Source organism: Rhinopithecus bieti, unplaced genomic scaffold (genome assembly GCF_001698545.2).
Source record: "Rhinopithecus bieti isolate Rb0 unplaced genomic scaffold, ASM169854v2 scaffold_35615, whole genome shotgun sequence".
NCBI lineage: Eukaryota > Metazoa > Chordata > Mammalia > Primates > Cercopithecidae > Rhinopithecus > Rhinopithecus bieti.
The window spans coordinates 931,983-951,737 of NW_016815179.1; the positions used below are offsets into that span (position 1 = coordinate 931,983).

General features: G+C 36.6%; 1 protein-coding gene across 1 annotated transcript in view; it reads left to right on the forward strand.

Moving 5' to 3' along the window:
• Nucleotides 1-19,755, forward strand: part of ANKRD26 (ankyrin repeat domain 26) — a 96,433-nt gene that overhangs the window by 67,960 nt on the left and 8,718 nt on the right. The window contains 9 exon segments of the mRNA XM_017853026.1: nucleotides 3,530-3,600; nucleotides 3,935-3,996; nucleotides 3,999-4,054; nucleotides 8,058-8,170; nucleotides 9,840-9,847; nucleotides 9,850-9,968; nucleotides 14,117-14,407; nucleotides 17,502-17,719; nucleotides 19,459-19,687. Coding sequence (XP_017708515.1) covers nucleotides 3,530-3,600; nucleotides 3,935-3,996; nucleotides 3,999-4,054; nucleotides 8,058-8,170; nucleotides 9,840-9,847; nucleotides 9,850-9,968; nucleotides 14,117-14,407; nucleotides 17,502-17,719; nucleotides 19,459-19,687 — 1,167 coding nt within the window.

Sequence of the window (19,755 nt, forward strand, 5' to 3'; positions counted from 1 at the left end):
TACAGGCGTGAGCCACCGCGCCTGGCCTAAATTTTATTATCTTTATAATACACTTGCTGCTTTTTTTTTTTTTTTGGAGACAGTCTCACTCTGTTGCCCAGGCTAGAGTACAGTGGCACTGTCTCAGCTCACTGCAACCTCCACCTCCCGGGTTCAAGCGATTCTCCTGCCTCAGCCTTCTGAGTAGCTGGCATTACAGGTGTGTGCCAGCATGCCCAGCTAATTTTTTTTTTTTTTTTTTTTTTTTTTTTTTTGCAACAGAGTCTCACTCTGTAGCCCATGCTGGAGTGCAGTGGCATGATCTTGGCTTATTGCAACTTCCGCCTCCTGGGTTCAAGCGATTCTCCTGCCTCAGCCTCCCAAGTAGCTGGGATTACAGGTGCCCACCACCAGGCCTGGCTAATTTTTGTATTTACGGTAGAGATAGGGTTTTGCGATGTTGGCCAGGTTGATCTCAAACTCCTAACCTCAGGTGATCCACCCTCCTTGGCCTCCCAAAGTGCTGGGATTACAGGAGTGAGCCACCACGCCTGGCCTAATTTTTGTATTTTTAATAGAGGCAGGGTTTCACCATGTTGGCCAGTCTGGTCTCGAATTCCTGACCACACGTGTTCCACCTGCCTGAGCCTCCCAAGTGCTGGGATTACAGATGTGAGCCACCGCACCTATCTTGTTTATTAAACTCTGACTTTCATTCTGCCATTTTTTCTTATAATTGCACATTTAAAAAAATAATATTTACCCTTATGAAAGTTGAGAATTATACATCATTCCTCATGGAAGTTGAGAGAGTTTTTTTCCTGTTAAACAGTATTTTATAGTGATTTTCTATTGTCATGGTGAAGCAAGCCAGATTAAGTTAGAGGATAATGTTTAATGGAATGTTCCAGAAAATTGTCTTATTTCTTATTTTCACTTTTGTGAATGGATACAGAATCTGTGTTGATTTATTTTATGGATTTCAAATTAATTTGTACAGAAAGGCCATTAACTTTTCTCCAAAATGCAAATATTTTAGGTTAATTCATAAACTATTTAAAATAGGCATTTCCTTCATTTTCCTTTCATTTAACATATATTATAAAAACATAGAAATATTTAGATTATGTATGGTATGTACATCTAAAGTAGAGAATTAAGAAAATTATCTAGATTCCTGTTGGATTTTTAAAAAACAACATTGAGATATAATTTACATACCATACAGTTCACTCATTTAAGGTGTAAAATTCAATGTCTCTTAGATTATTTACAGAGTCGTGTAACCATCACCACAGTCAATTTTAGAACATTGTCATCACTCTGAAAAGAAACCCCACATCCCTTAGCCATCATTACCATGCCTGTCCGTGTCCCTCCACCTTCTCCAGTCCTAGGCAATCACCATCTACTTTTTGTCTCCTTAAATTTGTCTGTTCTGAACATTTCATATAAATAGAGTCATACAATATGCAGTCTTTTATGAGTGGCTTCTTTTACTTAGCATGTTTCTGGGGTTCATCTGTGTTGTAGCACATATCAGTACTTCATTTCTTTTTATTGTCAAATAATATTCTATTGTATGGCTATACCAGTTATCCATTCATCAGTGGATGGGCCTCTAGTTTGTTTCTACTTTTTGGCTACTGTAAATAATGCTGCGATGAACATTCATTTATAAGACATGTTTTTATTCTCCTGCCACTGGATTTTATCCTCAGGGTTAATCGGCTGCTTTCACCATCTCTCTGCTTTACCCCTGCTGTTCTTCCTGTCTTTGCAGTTTGTATTTGTCTAGCCTCATTCCTTCAGACCTGGCACACAATTCCCCCTCCTTTGGGAAGCTTTCTCTGACTGCTCTGGCTCTCATTGACCTCACATTTTAGCATTTGCTATCTAGTCTGTGTAGAACAATTTGCCCTTAATTTAACTTCAATTTTATTTTTTTCATGAGAGAGAAACTCGTCTAATTATAAATTTGCCTACGAGGTGAATAATATCTGATATGCCTGTCATGTATCCTTGTATAAACTGAAAATATTTTAGCTTAGCAATTGTTAGGTTAAAATTACTTTATATTATACTAAGAATTTCTTCTTTGAGACATTGATATAATAAAGCTTTTATTCTATTTTTATTATTTTATTTTTTTACAAGCCCATGGCTAACATAGGTGGTTATTCTAAATATATTTTAAGTAATTAAATATAACTGGAAACCGCTTAATCTAATAAAGGAAAGTTATTCAATCAAATGCTCATGTTTTTCTCACTATAAAAAAGATCTAAATTTACATTTCTTTATTATGTAGCCAGAGCTGGGCTTCATAGATTCATACCACTTTACCACCCAAAGAGCTCTGGCTGCAGCTTTTCTGATATGCCATGTGACATAACCTTAGCCTTAAGCTCATCAGAGTGCTTGCTAAAGCAGCTCAGCATAGATACTTGTTGGGAATGACTTGATTTAGGAACCTTGTTTTGCAGTAGAGTCCAGTGTGTTTAGTCCAGTGCTCTGATGGCCATGTAAGTTATGTACTGCTGATTCCAGGAGGTGCTGTTTACATTGTGGTCATCGCCCACTGAGGAGAGCAGAGACAAAGTAATCTATAATTGTTTAAAGTGCTGTTGGCTAGTGGAATTGGCGAAAGTTCTGTGAAGTACTAGGGGTGTATTCTGGGCCTCATGCTCTCCATTTGCTTCCACTTCCAGTGGTGTGAAGAATGATTCAGTGTAGCTGTAGGAGACCTCTTCCATTGGCATGCCAGCTGCCTAAAGTATATAATTTTATTAGAACACAAAATACAGTAAAAATCACAAAAACAGCAAATATATATAGCTTACTATATGCCATGTACTCATCTAAGTACTTCATGTGCATATTCTTTGACTGAATCTTCTTACCATCCCAGTGAAATAGATACTATTACTGTTGCTATTTCTATTTTACCGATGAAGAAACTGAGACACTGAACATTAATTTGCTCAAGGTCACACAGCTGGTAACTGGTGGAGCTGGGATTCCCACCCAGCCGTTCTAGCTTCTGTGTGGATACTGCCTGTCAATTTCATGAAACATCTAGTTGTCAACTAACATGTCATCATGTTAATTTTTATAATCACTGGCATCGCCATGGTCATTCACATCTATAAATATTAAAATTATAGTTGACGTGGTGGTGCTTGGAATGCAAAAATATAAATGCTTACCGTAAGGTAATTTCCTGTCTTTCTCCATTTGACCAAGTTTGTAAATTTGAGTATTTATCTGATAAAATACAGTTTGAAAACAAGAATAATGTGTTTTTGTTGTAGAACGCAGGTTGATAAACTTTTCCGTAAAGGGCCAGATAGTATTATTTTAGACTTTGGGAGCCATGGATACCTGCTGCAACAAATCAGCTCTATGGCCACAGCACAAAAGTAGCCATAAACTATGCATATTAAAGGAATGTGACTGTGTTCCAATACAGTTTAGTTACAAAAAGAGGTGGTGAGCAGATTTGTACTAGATTATTAGTAAAGTGTTTTTTTTTTATTCTTTGTTTTAGTTGCAAGAAGCACAGGATCAACATACAGAAGCTGTCAGATGTGCTGAGAAGATGCAAGATCACAAGCAAAAGTAAAATTTAAAACAGCACACACAAAAACATGATTATTTATAGAGCAAATAAGCAGTTATTTATAGAGCAAATAAGCAGTGTAGTATGAGAATTATGTCAGCTATGATCGTAAGTACATCTGTGTGAAGTCAAGGAAAAATTTCAGCATTAAGCAATTTTGAAATGCACTTTTTTTATATTATCCTAGAATTTTGTGCATTATCCACAAACCACAACTAGAAAAATGATAAGAGTTACCAAATCACCTACTTTTGAAACCTTTAAGCATTTATGTAATTATACCTTCAGGTGTTTGCTAAGAAATTACACAGTATTTTAAAATTTATCTGTGAGAATAATTATTCTAAAATATACATTGCAGGCTTGAAAAGATAATGCCAAGTTAAAAGTTACAATCAAAAGCAAATGGAGAAAATTGAGGAGCTTCAGAAAAACCTGTTAAATGCAAATTTGGTAAGTCAACCTCTTAATTTCTGTCATAGTGAAAAGGAATTTTATTGCCTTAGTAAGACAAGTAGAGTATCCCTTATTTAAAGTACTTGAGACTAGAAGTGTTTCACATTTTGGGTTTTTTTTTTTTTGATTTTAGAATATTTGTACGTACATAATGAGATATCTTGGAGACAGGACCCAAATCTAAACATGAAATTCATTTGTGTTTCATATATACCTTATATATGTAGCCTGAAGTTAATTTTATGTAATATTTTAAAAATAATTTTATACATGAAACAAAGTTTTGACCATGTTTTCACTGTCATATGTCACATGAGGTTAAGTATGGAATTTTCCATTTGTGGCATCCTGTCCACACTCAGAGTTTCAGAGTTTGGAACATTTTGAATTTCAAATTTTCAGATGTTCCTCAACTGATAGATGGGGTTACATCCTCATAAACACATTATAAGTTGAAAATATTATAAGATGAAATTTAATACACCTACCAAACATGATAGCTTAGCCTTAAACCTGCTCTGAACACTTACATTAGCCTACAGTTTGACAAAGTCATCTAACACAAAGTCTATCTTATAATAAAGTATTGAATATCTCATATACCACGTATTGCTAGCCAGGGAAAAGATCAAAATTCAAGATTTGAAGTTTGTTGAAATTGTGATGGTTTCACACCATTGTAAAGTCAAAATGTATTAATACGTTGACCCCTGGTAAGTCAATCCAACTTGTAGTGGTTTCACACGCTCTTATAGTCAAAAAACCCTAAGTTGGACTGTTGTAAGTTGGGGACTATCTGTATGTAAGAATATTTTACATAATATGATAATCTTCATTGATAAAAGTATTTATTGTATTCATGGTAATACCGCTTGCTACTAGTAGTACAAGTCTTAACGTTATAGAAGTTGACTGAATTCATAACATTAATGAGTTTGGTAGTAAGATTTTTAATATAAAAGATTGTGATCGCCTAAAAACAGTGTTTTTTATGTACATTTTGTTTGTTCATTCATCCATTGATGGACATTTGGATTATTTCTGTCTTTGCTTATTGTGAGTAATGCTGCTATAGACATTGGTGTACGATTGTGAGTCCCTGCTAATACTTATAATGTCTTTTGAAATTTTAAGAAATTTGAGTAATGATTTGATCTACAATTTGAGTTTCTTTTATAATCCAAATTTGTATTCCTCATCAAGAATGGGTACTAGGTCACTGTACAAGCATTTTTTCCCCAAAGTAATGTGTTTTTCTCTTTGGATTTTAAAAAAGAGAAACCTGTGAAAAAGTAGAAGTGGCTGCTCCAGCAGGACATCACAGAATAACACAGTGCTCCTAGCACTGCAGATTTAGAAACTTTTTTTCCCATTTATCTGTGTTCATCAGTCTTTCAAAACCTTAACAGTCCCTGCCGGGCGCAGTGGTTCATGCTTGTAATTCCAGCACTTTGGGAGGCTGAGACGGGTTTGGATCACCTGAGGTTAGGAGTTTGAGACCAGCCTGGCCAACATGGCAAAACCCTATCTCTACTGTAAATGCAAAAATTTGCCATATTCCTTACTCATGCCAGGCATGGTGGCAGGTGCCTGTAATCCCAGCTACTCGGGAGGCTGAGGCAGGAGAATCGCTTGAACCCAGGAAGTGGAGGTTACAGTGAGCCGAGATTGCGCCATTGCACTCTAGCCTGGGTGACAGAGCAAAACTCCGTCTCAAAAAAAAAACTAAAAAAACCGAAACAGTCTAGTCTCAGAAAAGTTGGCTATGTAATCCACAATACCAATTTATTGATGTGCCAATTTAATGATGTATTTATTGATGTTGTGCTTGATGTTTAACAAGCAGAACAGGATTCTCTGGTCATTCACACTTTCCTGTGTAGAAATGAAGATCAGAAGGTTGCATTGTGAATACTAAAGTGGAGCAATGAGGTTGATGCTTCTACTAATAAGTTTCTTACTAATAAGTTTCTACTAATAAGTCACAATAGGAAGATTTATGCAACTCTCCTATACAGATATATCTATCAGAAGAAACATCGACAAGATTTTTTTCTAGATTTCATGTGTTAGTCCTACTTTATTGGCATCCTTTTCACACAAGTGACGTGGCAATATATTGATGTGAAGTCTCCTGTGAATGAGAGTGTGGGGGGGACATCCCCTTATATGGGTGTCTTGCAGGAATATATCAACGTCTCAGAAATGGAAAATTTAGTAAAAGTACTGAAAACCTGCTAAGCGTATTCAAAAATAATGCGGGATTTTCTGTAGATTCCCATAGAAATGAGTAAGGAATATGGCATGTAATTATTAGTACACTTTGAAGTGTACACTGTGAATCAAAAATTTAATAGAGACAGCTTTCATCCAACTCATCAATAGCCCCTAACTTTTCCAGAAGGTTCTCATCTCATGTCTTTATGGAAAAGGGAATTATTCAAAAGAAAGCAGAGGCAAACAATCAATAATCTGTCCCTTGTGGAAAAGTTTTGCATTATAAAAGAAAAACAAAGACAAAGTATGCTGGTCGACATCCTAAGGGTGAGTGTGCCCACCCAAGATGAGAAAATAGCACTATACTCAAAATAACACCAATAAGAATCAACATAAAATGTACAAAATTAGCTATCTACAAAAGGAATCTGCACCAAGTAATGGTTTATGGGTGTATGGTTGAGAATATTAATTGTTTATGGAAGTGAACCAGAAGGAAGAGACCTCAGGAAAGAGGTGTGGGATGGAAATCTAGATTAGGGAATCTGGGATGAAGCCTTGAGATTTAAGGAGCTCTTAGAGAATTTAGAAGAGAAATGGAAGGGGACAGAACTCAGCATGAGGGGTTGCTGCATTTAGAAATGAAGTGGGGTCAGAGCAGTCTGGGAGAGGGTATGGTCACTGTTAGTAGTTGCTGCTGAGAAGTAAAGCAGATTAAAGATTAAACAATAGGGCCTTCCTTGATGATTTTCAGAGTTTTAAAATGAGAATTATAAGATTGAAAATTAGATTTTAGTATAAAAGAAGACAAGTGATGAAAAAGTAGATCTCTAGATGAGACCATGTATTAAAAAATATTAGAGTCTGGCAAGCACTGTAGCTGACACCTGTAATCCCAGTACTTTAGGAGACTGAGGCAGGAGGATTGCTTCAGACTAGGAATTGAGACCAGCCTGGGCAGCACAGCAAGACTCTGTCTCTAAAAAATATAAAATAAGTTAGCCAGTGTGGTGGTGCACGCCTGTTCTCCTAGCTGCTGAGGAGGCTGAGGTGGGAGGATTGCTTGAGCCCTGGAGTTCAAGGCTGCAGTGAACTATGATTGCACCATTGCATTACAGCTTGGTTGACAGAGTGAGACCCTATTACAAACAAACAAAAAGGAAAGTCCAGTGGAAAAACGGGATGATTAAAATGCCACAAGAATCAGGCAAAAGTTACGTTTTGTTTATTGTGGAGAAGACAAACTTTATTTAAAGAGAAATGGTTAATAGAAAAGGAAAAATTGAAACTCATGGAAGAATGTTTATAACGAATGCGAGATAGCTCATCTTGAAGTCAGGTGTATATAAAAAATGTAATGGGAACCAGATGAAGGTTTTCTAAAAATTTTCTTAGTAAGATTTGGTTTAACAAAAACTGGAATATCTTGAACTATTGATGACAATGTTTCTAGAGCAACTTTAGAAAGGAGAACATACATCTAAAATAACTGTTTAAAAAAATTTCATTAACACTTAGTATTTTATGTGTAAAAACTTCTATTTTTAACAAATAAATTTTGGTAATTTAAGTTCCAGAAAAGAAATATGAACTGTTTTAAGAAAAGTCATTTTTGAAATCTGTTCTTATTGGTATCAGGTTTATAAACTGATAAACAGTTATAAACTGTGTTTTATAAACCTGACTAAACATATGTTACTCATGAACTCATGAGAAGTAATAGTTTTAAGAACAAAAGTGTTTTGAGAGTTTTAAAAATAATTGAAAATATTTTGTTTCAAAGTCTGAAGATGAAAAGGAACAATTAAAGAAACTTACAGAATTAAAACAGTCTCTGGAATGTAATTTGGATCAAGAAATGAAGAAAAATGTTGAATTAGAAAGAGAGATAACTGGGTAAGATTTTAGTATTTCAGAGCATTTTAACCATTTATTAATTGATTTAACTATAATTTTACTTTATTCAAAACTGGATACAAATTCATTTAATATCTACTTTTTCTTAATGAAATTATTCTCTTTTAAAATGGTTTTAGAAAGTTGCAGCACAATCTGAAACTTTTTGAATGCCTAAATATTACACTTAGTCTTCAGTGATTTTGAAAACAGTAACAATGCCTTTGGCGTATAATGTCAACTTCTCTCTTCATCTTTTACTTCGAACTTTTATTTCTGAAGATATTTTCATTCTCTTTGGTAATCTTTCTCTCTTTGGTAGTGTCCAAAGATATTCAGATATTTTAATATCTGAAAACCTATCTGTATCACATCAAAAATTATCTTGATTTAGCTTATGCTTTCTTTCTGCCTCTTGTGTGTGTGTGTGTAGGTATAAAATATATCATGGAAATTTACTCATGGAAATTTCCCATGGATAGCTCCTATGTATACCTGAGGTATACATGTTATTAAACTTGTTTGTTTTAAAACACATATGCCTCATACATATACAAATCTATGTATGATTTAAGAGTAAAATGAACAATCGTGTTTTTACTATCCAGATTTAAAAATGGAATGTTACCCGTTGTCTCGGAAGCCCCAACAAGGCTGCTTTTCTATTTATTTGCTGAGTACTTACGTTTGTTCCGATTCTAATTACTATTTTTCTCTCATTGTCTTTCTCTGACATGGTTTTGCATCCCTTTTACTTTTGTTAGCATTGTGCTAGTAAAGATTTCTAGATCTCTTCTGACATGCTCTCTCTGCTCATTTCCTTTCTTCTAAAACTGTTCCCTTTTCCCCTTAACTCAGACATCAAAGATGTTTTCTTTCCTGTCTCTTGTCTACTTTGAATGATCTTGATGTTTTTTGTGCATACTTTCTTTTTTTTTGTACTTTTATTCTTATAAACCGTGGTCAGTGGATATCAAATGTATTGTTATGTCTTTTCCAACCATTTATGTGTAAGTATGTATATGCTTTTCTTTTTTCGGGAGTCTCTCTGTTGCCCAGGCTGGAGTGCAGTGGTGCAGTCGCAGCTCACTGCAACCTCCACCTCCTGGGTTCAAGCAATTCTCCTGGCTCAGCTTCCTGAGTAGCTGGGACTGTAGACATGTACCACCACGCCCAGCTAATTTTTGTATTTTCAGTAGAGACAAGGTTTCACCATCTTGGCCAGGATGATCTTGATCTCCTGAGGTCAAGTGATCCTCCTGGCATGGCATCCCAGAGTGCTGGGATTTTAGGCATGAGCCACTGAGTTCAGCCTAAGTAGGTTTTTCCTCTTCACCTTGGACGCTGATCTCTGGGTTATAGCTAATATTTGATAACAGGTTAATGTTTTATATTAACATATTTAAATGGAAAGGAATAATTTACAAAAACTCGATGAGATTACAGTATTAACTCTTAATCTGCCATATATGTCATATAAGTTTTCTTCGCATTATTTACCTAAGATTATAATTTCATTAGAGTGTTGTCAAACTATGTCAGATTGAAATAAACGAGAGAATCATGATTTATACATTTGTGTCTCTTATATGCTAAAACATTATGTTTAAATAATTATTAAATGTTTGCCTTTTAAAACTTGAGTTACTCATTTTGTACCTTCCTGCAGATTTAAGAACCTCTTAAAATGACAAGAAAGAAGTTAAATGAATATGAAAATGGAGAATTTAGTTTTCATGGAGATTTAAAATCTAGTCAATTTGAAATGGATATTCAGATTAATAAGCTAAAACATAAGGTAATTTTTAATAAGTTTTGGGACCAAAAAAACCACTTAATTTTGGGAAATGTAGACCTCTCAATGCTTTGAACAGTGAAATAAAGATTTTTTTTTTTTTTAACTTTAGGGACTTGATACTAATAAAACTTTTTTTGTTTTTAAGTTCAGGGGTACATGGGCAGGTTTGTTATATAGTTAAACTTGTGTTACGGGAGTTTGTTGTATAGATTATTTTGTCACCCGGGTATTAAGCCTAGTGCCCATTAGTTGTTTTTCCTGATTCCTCTCCCTTCTCTCACCCTCCATCCTCTAGGAGGCCCCAGTGTCTGTTGTTCCCCTCCATGTATCCATGTGTTCTAATCATTTAGCTCCCACTTAGTAGTGAGAACTTGCAGTATTTGGTTTTCTCTTCCTGTATTAGTTTACTAAGGATAATGGCTTCTAGCTCTGGACATAGGAACAGGCAAAGATTTCATAGCCAAGACACCAAAAGCAATTGCAACAAAAGCAAAAATTGACAGAATCTAATTAAACTAAAGAGCTTCTACAGAGCAAAGGAAGTATCAGCAGAGTAAACAGACAACCTACAGAATGGGAGAAAATTTTTGCAAACTACGCATCTGACAGAGGTCTTATATCCGGCATCTGTAAGGAACTTACACAAATTTACAAGGAAAAAACAACCCATTAAAAAGTGGGCAAAGGACATGAATAGACACTTCTCAAAAGAAGACATACATGCAGCCAAACAAACATGATAAAAAGCTCAACGTCATTGATCATTAGAGAAATGCAAATCAAAACCTCAACAAGATACCATCTCATACTTGCAGGAAAGCTATTATTAAAAAAAGTCAAAAAAATAAACTATTCATCTGACAAGGGACTAATATCCAGAATATACAAGGAACTCAACTCGACAGCAAAAAGAATAAATAATCTAATTCAAAAGTAGGCAAAAAATCCGAAACAGACATTTCTCATAAGAAGACACACGAATGGCCAAAAGGTATATGGAAGAAATACTCAACATCACTAATCATCAGGGAAGTGTACATCAAAACCACCAAGTGATACGATCTTATTCCAGTTAGAATCGCTACTATCAAAAGACAAAAAATAACAAATGCTAGCAGGGCTGCAGAGAACAGGGAACTCTTAGACATTGTTGGTGGGAATGTAAAGTAGTACAGCCATTATAAAAAACAATGTGGAGTTTTTTCAAAAAACTAAAAATAAAACTGCCATATGATGTAGTCATTCTACTATCAGGTATTTATCCAGGAAAAAGGAAATCAGCATATCAGACGGATATCTGCATTCCCATGTTGATTGCAGTACTAATCACAATAGCTTAAGACGTGGAATCAACCTAAATGTCCATAGACAATGGAAAAGAAAAAAATGGTGTATACAGATACATAAAGATGAAAACAACAGACACTGAGGTTTCCAAGAATGCAGAATCTGTACCAAGAAATGTGTTCAGAATCTGCGTGACAGGATCAGTAGAAGTCCAAACCTCGGCATCTTGCAGTATATATAGTAACAAGCCTGCATGTGTACCCTTTCAATCTAAAAATGGAATTTTTTTTTTTTTAAATAAAAAGATTTGGAGGCTGGGAACGGTGGCTTATACCTGTAATTCCGGCACTTTGGAAGTCAAGGTGGGCCACTCACCTGAAGTCAGGAGTTTGAGACACGCCTTGACAAAATGGCAAAACCACGTCTCTACCAAAAATACAAAAAAATTAGCTGGGCATAGTGGCATATGCCTGTAGTCCCAGCTACTCGGGAGGCTGAAGCAGGAGAATTGCTTGAACCCAGGAGGCGGAGGTTGCAGTGAGCCAAGATTGCGCCATTGCACTCCAGCCTGAGCGACGAGTGAAAATCTGTCTCAAAAAAAAAAAAAACACAAAAGACGTGGTGTATATACACAATGGAATACTATTCAGCCATAAAAAAAGAATGAAATCATGTTAGTAATATTATGTTAAGTGAAATAGGTCAGGCAAGGAAGATAAATATCTGAGGTTCTCACTCATATGCAAGTGCTAAAAAGAAAACTGAGCTCATGGAAGTAGAGAGTAGAACTGTGAGTATTAGAGGCTGGGAAAAGCAGGAGGGAGGAGAGGTGGGCAGAGGCGTGAGGAAGGGAGGAGGTGTTGGGTGATGGCTACCAAATTAGAGCTGGCTAGGAGGAATGCATTCTGGTGTTCTATAGCACCACAGGGCAAATACAGTTAAATATATTTATTGTGTTTTTTCAAAAAGCTAAAAAGAGGATTTTGAATGTTCACAAGACAAAGAAATGATAAATGTTTGAAGTGATAGATATGCTAATCCGCTTATACATTGTATACATCTATTAAAATATCTCTGTAGCCATAAATATGTATAATGTTATGTGTCAACTAAAAAGGAAAAAATATTCATCCCATGATAAACTAGAACATGGGCCAACCTCATTGACTCATTTCTAATGAATAGAATGTGGTAAAGGTGACAACATGTGACTTAGGCCTTAGGTTAGAAGAGGCTTCCTATCTCAGATTCCTTGCCCTTGGAACCAAGCCCGATCTTGGGAGGAAGCTCGGGACACAAAGGCAGCTTTGGAGTTCCAGTCCCCCAGGCTTTGAGCTGCGTCCAGGGAACCTGAGGGGACAGAGACAAGCTGTCCTGGCCAATATTTTCCCAAACCACAGGTTCCTGAACAGAATAGATGTTGTTTTAAGCCACAAATTTTGGGTACTTTGTTAGGAAGCAATAAGCAGAAAAAATATATGTTACAAAAATAGACAATAAGAAACATAATAACTTACACAGGAGAAATTAGTCTCATTTAAAGTAGAATCTAATAAATGTTGAGATTAATTTATTTATGGCAAACAGTGTTAAGCAGATAACCAGGAGAAAGACCTAAGAGCTATCGAGGAGAAAGTTTTTTCTCCAGATGGAACTCAGAATTAAAGATCTGGAATCGGAACTCTCCAAAATAAAAACTTCTCAAGAAGACTTTAGTAAAACTGAACTGGAAAAATATAAGCAACTCTATCTAGAAGAATTAAAACTTCTAGATAGAGGGGGACTGGAATCTTCTGGTTTGTGCACTAATGTGTCTGGTTGCTGATGGTGGCTATTGGCTGGAACTTTGGTTGGGGCAGGCACCCCGAGCACCCACACTGGAATAGTTTATAAATAGCTTCTTCCATTCTACAGCTTGTTCTCTTCACTCTTAATTATTTCCTTTGCTGTGTAGAAGCTTTTCAGTTTAATATTGTCTCATTTGTCTATTTTTGGTTTTTTGGCTCTGCTTTTGAAAAATAGCCATAAAATCTTTGCCTAGACCACTGTCCTGAAGCAATTATCCCTATCTCTTCTTCTAGTAGTTTTATAGTTTCAAGGTCTTACTTTTTTACGTCTTAAATCCATTGTGAGTTGATTTTAGTGTATGGTGTTTGATAAGGGCCTAGTTTCATTCTTCTGCACGTAGATACACAGTTTTCCCAGCACCATTTGTTGAAGAGGATGTCCTTTCCCCAATGTATGTTCTTAGCACCTTTGTTTAAAATCAGTTGGCTGTAAATATATGAATTTATTTCTAGGTTCCTTATTCCGTGGCCTTAACACCAATAATTATTACCCCTTGGAATGTAAGTCAAATTAGCATAAAACATTTGCAGCTCAGGAAAAGGCTTATGGCATTAGAATCTATATTATAGGATTCATCAATTACACTTTTATTCTGGGAGCCATTTTTTTATGAGGCCTAAATAACTCAATAGGAGATCCCTAAAACTTTAGAAATTATAGGGCACACGCCCTATAATTTGGGGGAAGCAGTAAGAGATTTTCTGCTACCCCTTAGATCCATGTAAGGAGGAAAGACATGAAACAATCAGAAAAATACAAGTTGAAGATCAAGTGCAAATGTTGTGTGGCCAAGATGCTGGAAATAAGGAATATATTTTTGTGACTACTGGTGGCTTTGACTTTGTTCTTGATTTTCTGAGTAATTTAAGGGTCCACATTTGAAGAATCTTCTATGTTTCAGGTGACATTTTATTGCAGTTGAATTTATTTCAAAATTTGTTCTTGGTTTTATGTTAGGCTGTTCTCAGGCTACTTCCTTCATTATTACACTATATTATTTTGTCTTCATTCAGATTGATGATCTTACAGCAGAACTGGAGACTGCAGGTTCAAAATGTCTACATCTGGATACAAAGAATCAAGTTCTTCAACAGGAGTTGTTATCTATGAAAACAATACAAAAGAAATGTGAAAAACTGCAGAAGAATAAAAAGAAGTTGGAACAAGAAGTGATCAACCTGAGAAGTCATATAGAAAGGAATATGGTAGAACTTGGTCAAGTCAAACAGTATAAACAGGAGATTGAAGAAAGAGCAAGACAGGAAATAGTAGAAAAATTAAAAGAAGTCAATCTATTTTTACAGGTTAGTTTATGTGTAGTGTGCCTTCATTCATTTCACTGCAAATTGTATTTTGGATAAATACATTATATGTGTTTCCTCTACGTCCCTTATAGCAATTTGTTCTGTAGATTTCTAGAAAGATGATGGCATCTGTTTCTCCCTTTAGATATTTGAGTTTCCATCATTATTATAACTCAATTGATGATTTAGAAGAATGATTTTCATTAGAGAATTATTTGACTATTAAGACCAGTTGGCATAAAACAAAATCATCAGGAAGAGAAAATATTGTGATTTAGAAATTATACCATATTCTTGAATTGTTCTTAAATTACATTGTTCACTTTTTAAATTTTTTTTTTTTTTGGGACAGAGTCTTGCTCTGTGGCCCAGGCTGGAGTGCAGTGGCACGATCTCGGCTCACTGCAAGCTCCGCCTCTCGGGTTTACGCCATTCTCCTGCCTCAGCCTCCCGAGTAGCTGGGACTACAGGTGCCCGCCACCACGCCCGGCTAGTTTTTTGTGTTTTTTAGTAGAGGTGGGGTTTCACCATGTTAGCCAGGATGGTCTCGATCTCCTGACCTCGTGATCCGCCTGTCTCGGCCTCCCAAAGTGCTGGGATTACAGGCGTGAGCCACCGCACCTGGCTCTTTTTTAAATTTTTAATTAATTTTATTATTCTTTAAATTATCAGAGTTCATGAGTACTAATGAAACAATGATTCAAATGTTTATACCTCAGCCTCCTGGATAGCTGGGACTACAGGTGCACATCACGATGCCTGGCTAAATTTTTAATTCCTATTTTTGGTAGAAACAGAGTCTCGCTTTGTTGCCCAGACTGGTCTCGAACTCTTGGCTTCAGGTGATCCTCCTGCTTAGGTCTCCCAAAGTGCTTAGATTACAGGCATGAGCCACCAAACCTGGCTAATAAATATTTTAAACTTAAGCTTGTTTTTTCACATATTTAAAATTACTCTCTGAATCACTAACTCAAAAGTAAAGGAAAAAAAATATACAATAATTACCCAGGTTATATATAAATTAAATTTTATTGAGGTATAATGTACAAATAAACACAACCATTTTAACAGTTTGACCCAAGTATATACTTGAATAACCACCCTCTCAACAGAGAACATTTCCAGAAAGTTCTCTCTTGCCCTTTTAGTTAATTCCCCTACTTCATCCCAGGAAACCACTGGGACTTTAAGACAACTTGTGTTGTTTTGCCTTAAAAAAAAAAAAAAGAAGAAACAAAGCTGGGCACAGTGGCTCATGCCTGTAATCCCAGCACTTCGGGAAGCCGAGGTGGGTGGATCACGAGGTCAGGAGTTCGAGACCAGCCTGGCCAACATAGTGGAAACCCATATCTACTAAAAACTTTAAAAAAGTAATTAGCCAGGTGTGGTGGTGCATGCCTGTATTCCCAGTTACTCGGGAGACCGAGGCAGGAGAATTGCTTGAATCTGGGAGGCAGAGGTTGCAGTGAGGCGAGATGGTGAGAGCTAGACTCCATCTCAAATACAAAACAAAACAAACAAATTAGGCTGGGCATGGTAGCTCACACCTGTAATCCTAGCACTTTGAGGGCTGAGGTGGGAGGACCGCTTGAGCTCAGGAGTTCAAGACCAACCTGGGCAACAAAGTGAGACCCTGTCTCTACAGAAAATTAAAAAAAATAATTAACCAGGCATGGTGGTGCATGGCTGTAGTCCCAGGTACTTGGGAGGCTGAGGTGAGAGGATCATTTAAGCCCAGGAGTTTTCAAGGCTGCAGTGAGCTATGATTGTGTCACTGAACTGAACCATAGGCAACAGACTGAGACCCTGTCTCTAAAATAAAGCCAAAGAAATGTCTTTCCTCTCTTACCCACATGGGTATATGAGTGCGTGAGTGTGTGTGTGTCTGAGTGAGTGATAAAAATCTACTTCCTTAATAACATGAGTTTGTGTGTCTATGAGTCATTAAAACTCAATAATTTAACAAATTTGTTTTAGTTGGCATAAAGAGCGATTGAGAACTGTGCAGGACCCCTGTGCTTATGAGAGAGGATGGAGGGTGCAAACTGGTAGAAAGCATTTGAAGATTAACAGAGAGCAAATCTGGGCCACTTGAAAATATGTAGCCGTTGTGAGAGTAGAAAGTCTTCGCTACTCATTCTCAGCTTTTTCCCTTCCCTCAGGCTCCTGAGAGATAGAAGTCTTGGAACACAGTCCGTAAGGCCAAGGTGGTGTTATCCATGATAACACAGGTTTCTTCACATGGTATTTATGATAATCTTACAAAGCTCTACATGTTAGCTCTTAGAGACATGGAATGAGAATAGGGAGAAATCTTAGTGATAAGCCAGTATAGTTTCTCATTTTACAGATGAAGAGACTTAGGGAAAGGTTAAACAGCAGGCCCTAAGCCATAGAGCTAGTCAGGCTCAGGATCACACTCTGCGTTCCTTTACTTGTAGTCCAGGTGATTTCATAACCTTATGCTCCAGCAGGTAGAATTACTGTAAGAGATCCAAGACCTTGGGCTTTTTTCTCAACATGTATTTATGTGCACAGCATTTATTCCTAAGAAGCTCTAAGTTCCTATATCTTCCATGCAGATGATTGCTTTAATTTACTTTGCCAAGTATATTTATAATATGGAATATGACATCAAAATTTTTAAGCATATTCAAGTCTCCCATGAATGTATTTTAACACAAAAATAATTTTTATACGATTTTCATTCGAAAATACCTATACATTTGTAGTCATTTTCTTTCTTAGGTTTTCCTTATGTTACCAATTATTTTTTATTTTCCATATAACATTTCCCCCCATCGTTAGACATCTGGGTTGCCAGTCAGCCTTTATTGTTTTGATTACTTCATCAAGGATGAAAATGCTTCTCTAGTAGAAACTCACTTTCATTTCTTTGGAAGGTGTATTTGGATTCTCGTTTCAATTAGAGCCCTGGAGTGTCCTCTTATCTCTTTGACCAATGCCTGTTGACACAGAAATCTTTCTCTTTTGGAGTTTGGGTAAAAACAAAACAGCCCTTAGACACCGAGTAGGTGGCCATGGTCTTACTCAGGTTATATATTTTAAAACATATGCTTTTAATTTGTTTTAGGCACAAGCAGCATCTCAAGAAAACTTAGAGCAGTTAAGAGAGAATAATTTTGCTTCAATGAAAAGTCAGATGGAACTCAGAATTAAAGATCTGGAATCTGAACTCTCCAAAATAAAAACTTCTCAAGAAGACTTTAATAAAACCGAACTGGAAAAATATAAGCAACTCTATCTAGAAGAATTAAAAGTTAGAAAGTCCTTGTCAAATAAACTAAACAAGTAAGTCAAAACTTAGAATAGGAAATAAATTAAGCTCATTCATTTGCCTTGAAAGCATAATTCTTAGTGAGATAGGTTCATGAGATTAATGGGAAGTGAAAGCTAACTAGGTAATATAATTTTGGAAAATGTTAGTAAATTAACTTACCTTTAAAGTGTGAGTCCAGGACAGTTTATGTCTTTCCTCTGTTTTTTTTTTTTTTTTTAATGGCTTTTCCATTAATATTCTTATGTAGTGAACTAGATCTATGTCTTTCAGCTATGTGCTTTTGAAACTTTGTTAGACATTGACATTGTCATCAGATTGTTTATCAGCATTGCCATAAATGTAATTATTAATGAGTTGGGCTGTTTTTTGGAAAATTACAACTTAAACCAGAAGGGTCAAGTATCACTACTACTCTGCACATTCTGGCACTCCATAAATGAGCTTTCCTTGATTGTGATATCTGGTGTTATCACTAGAGGGCGCTGTGAGACAAACTATCCTGTGTAGTTTTTCTACTACTTAAAGGTATTCTAGTGAAATAGGGAATGATTAACGTAGGGATGAAGGGAATTATAATTCATAAAGTGGCTAAAAATAACACCTTGGTTGGCCTGAGGGAGTGTGTGGAAAACAGGTCAGGCCCCACCTCTGATGCCTTGGGAACAATGTTAGGAGCTAACTGCCTTTGAGGCTCTTTAGTTCTTTTTGATCACCAACTCAGCTATCTTCTTTTCCCCTAGAATTTTTTGCTCTGAATTATTCCTTGGTGCCAGATGCCTAATATTTTTCCAGATAATGGGTGAAATAAATGTAAAAGGGCGTTGAAAGCAAATGCTTGCACATGTCTTGAGGATTTTTTTTTTTTTTTTTTTAAATCTCTAAACTGGTTTACTAAATACAAGTATTTTAGCTGGGCTTTTCCTTTGTTCTTAGTTCTGTTAATTGTATGTATCAAAACGATGTTTTTGATATGTTTGTACATAGCGAAATGGTTATTATAGTCAAGCAAGTTAACATATTTATCATCTCACATATTTACTCTTTAAAGACAAGTATTTCTAATGACATCCTCAGGAATCTTAACTGTGGAGCGTTCCAGAAGGCAGCAGGTGTTACCTGTGAAGCCATACATCATTGGTAGCCATTTTCTTCCCTTCCCCTACTTTGCTTGAATTGTTCTTGTTGAAACTACCCCTAGAAACATACGGCACTTCTTTTTTTCTTTTTTCTTTTTTTTTGAGAGCGGGAGTCATCGCTCTGTTGGGGCCCAGCTGGAGTCGGCAGTGGCCGGCATCTCAGCTCGCCACCTCCCGGGTTACGCCCTTCGTCCCACCTCAGCCTCCCGAGTAGCTGGGAGCTACAGGCCGGCCGGCCAGCCCTCGCCCGGCCCCTAGTTTTTGTATTTTTAGTAGAGACGGGGCCTTTCACCGAGCGGTCTCACCCGCGGGCAGGATGGGCTCGGATCTCCTGACTCGTGATCGCACCCGTCTCGGCCTCCAAGACGTGCTGGGATCTCAGCAGGCTCTGAGCCACCGCGCCCGGCCCAATAATGCAAGCTCTTTAGAACAGCTAAAAACTGTAATAGATTGCATACGTAGGCATGCCTCTGACATGTTGTTGCAGTATTAAAATACTGGTTAGTGGGAAATTTCATTTACTCTTATGGTAACTTTTTTAAAAATGCAAGTCTCTTAGGAATCATTTAGGGAAAAGTAAAATATTAAGCATGTGTCTTCTGCAATCTTCACAGAACTAATGAGAGGCTAGCAGAGGTCAGCACCAAACTTCTTGTGGAAAAACAGCAGAGCAGATCTTTGTTCACCACTCTCACTACCAGGCCAGTCATGGAGCCACCTTGTGTTGGAAATCTTAATAATAGTTTATATCACAACAGAAAACTTATTCCAAGAGAAAACTTAGTGATCTCTTCCTCAAAACCACGGACTTCAAATAATAGCGTGGAGAACTACTTGAGCAAGGTTAGTTATGTTGTCTTTTTTCCTTCGGGTTTCAAATTTCTCATATAAGAATTCTTTTTTTGTTTGTG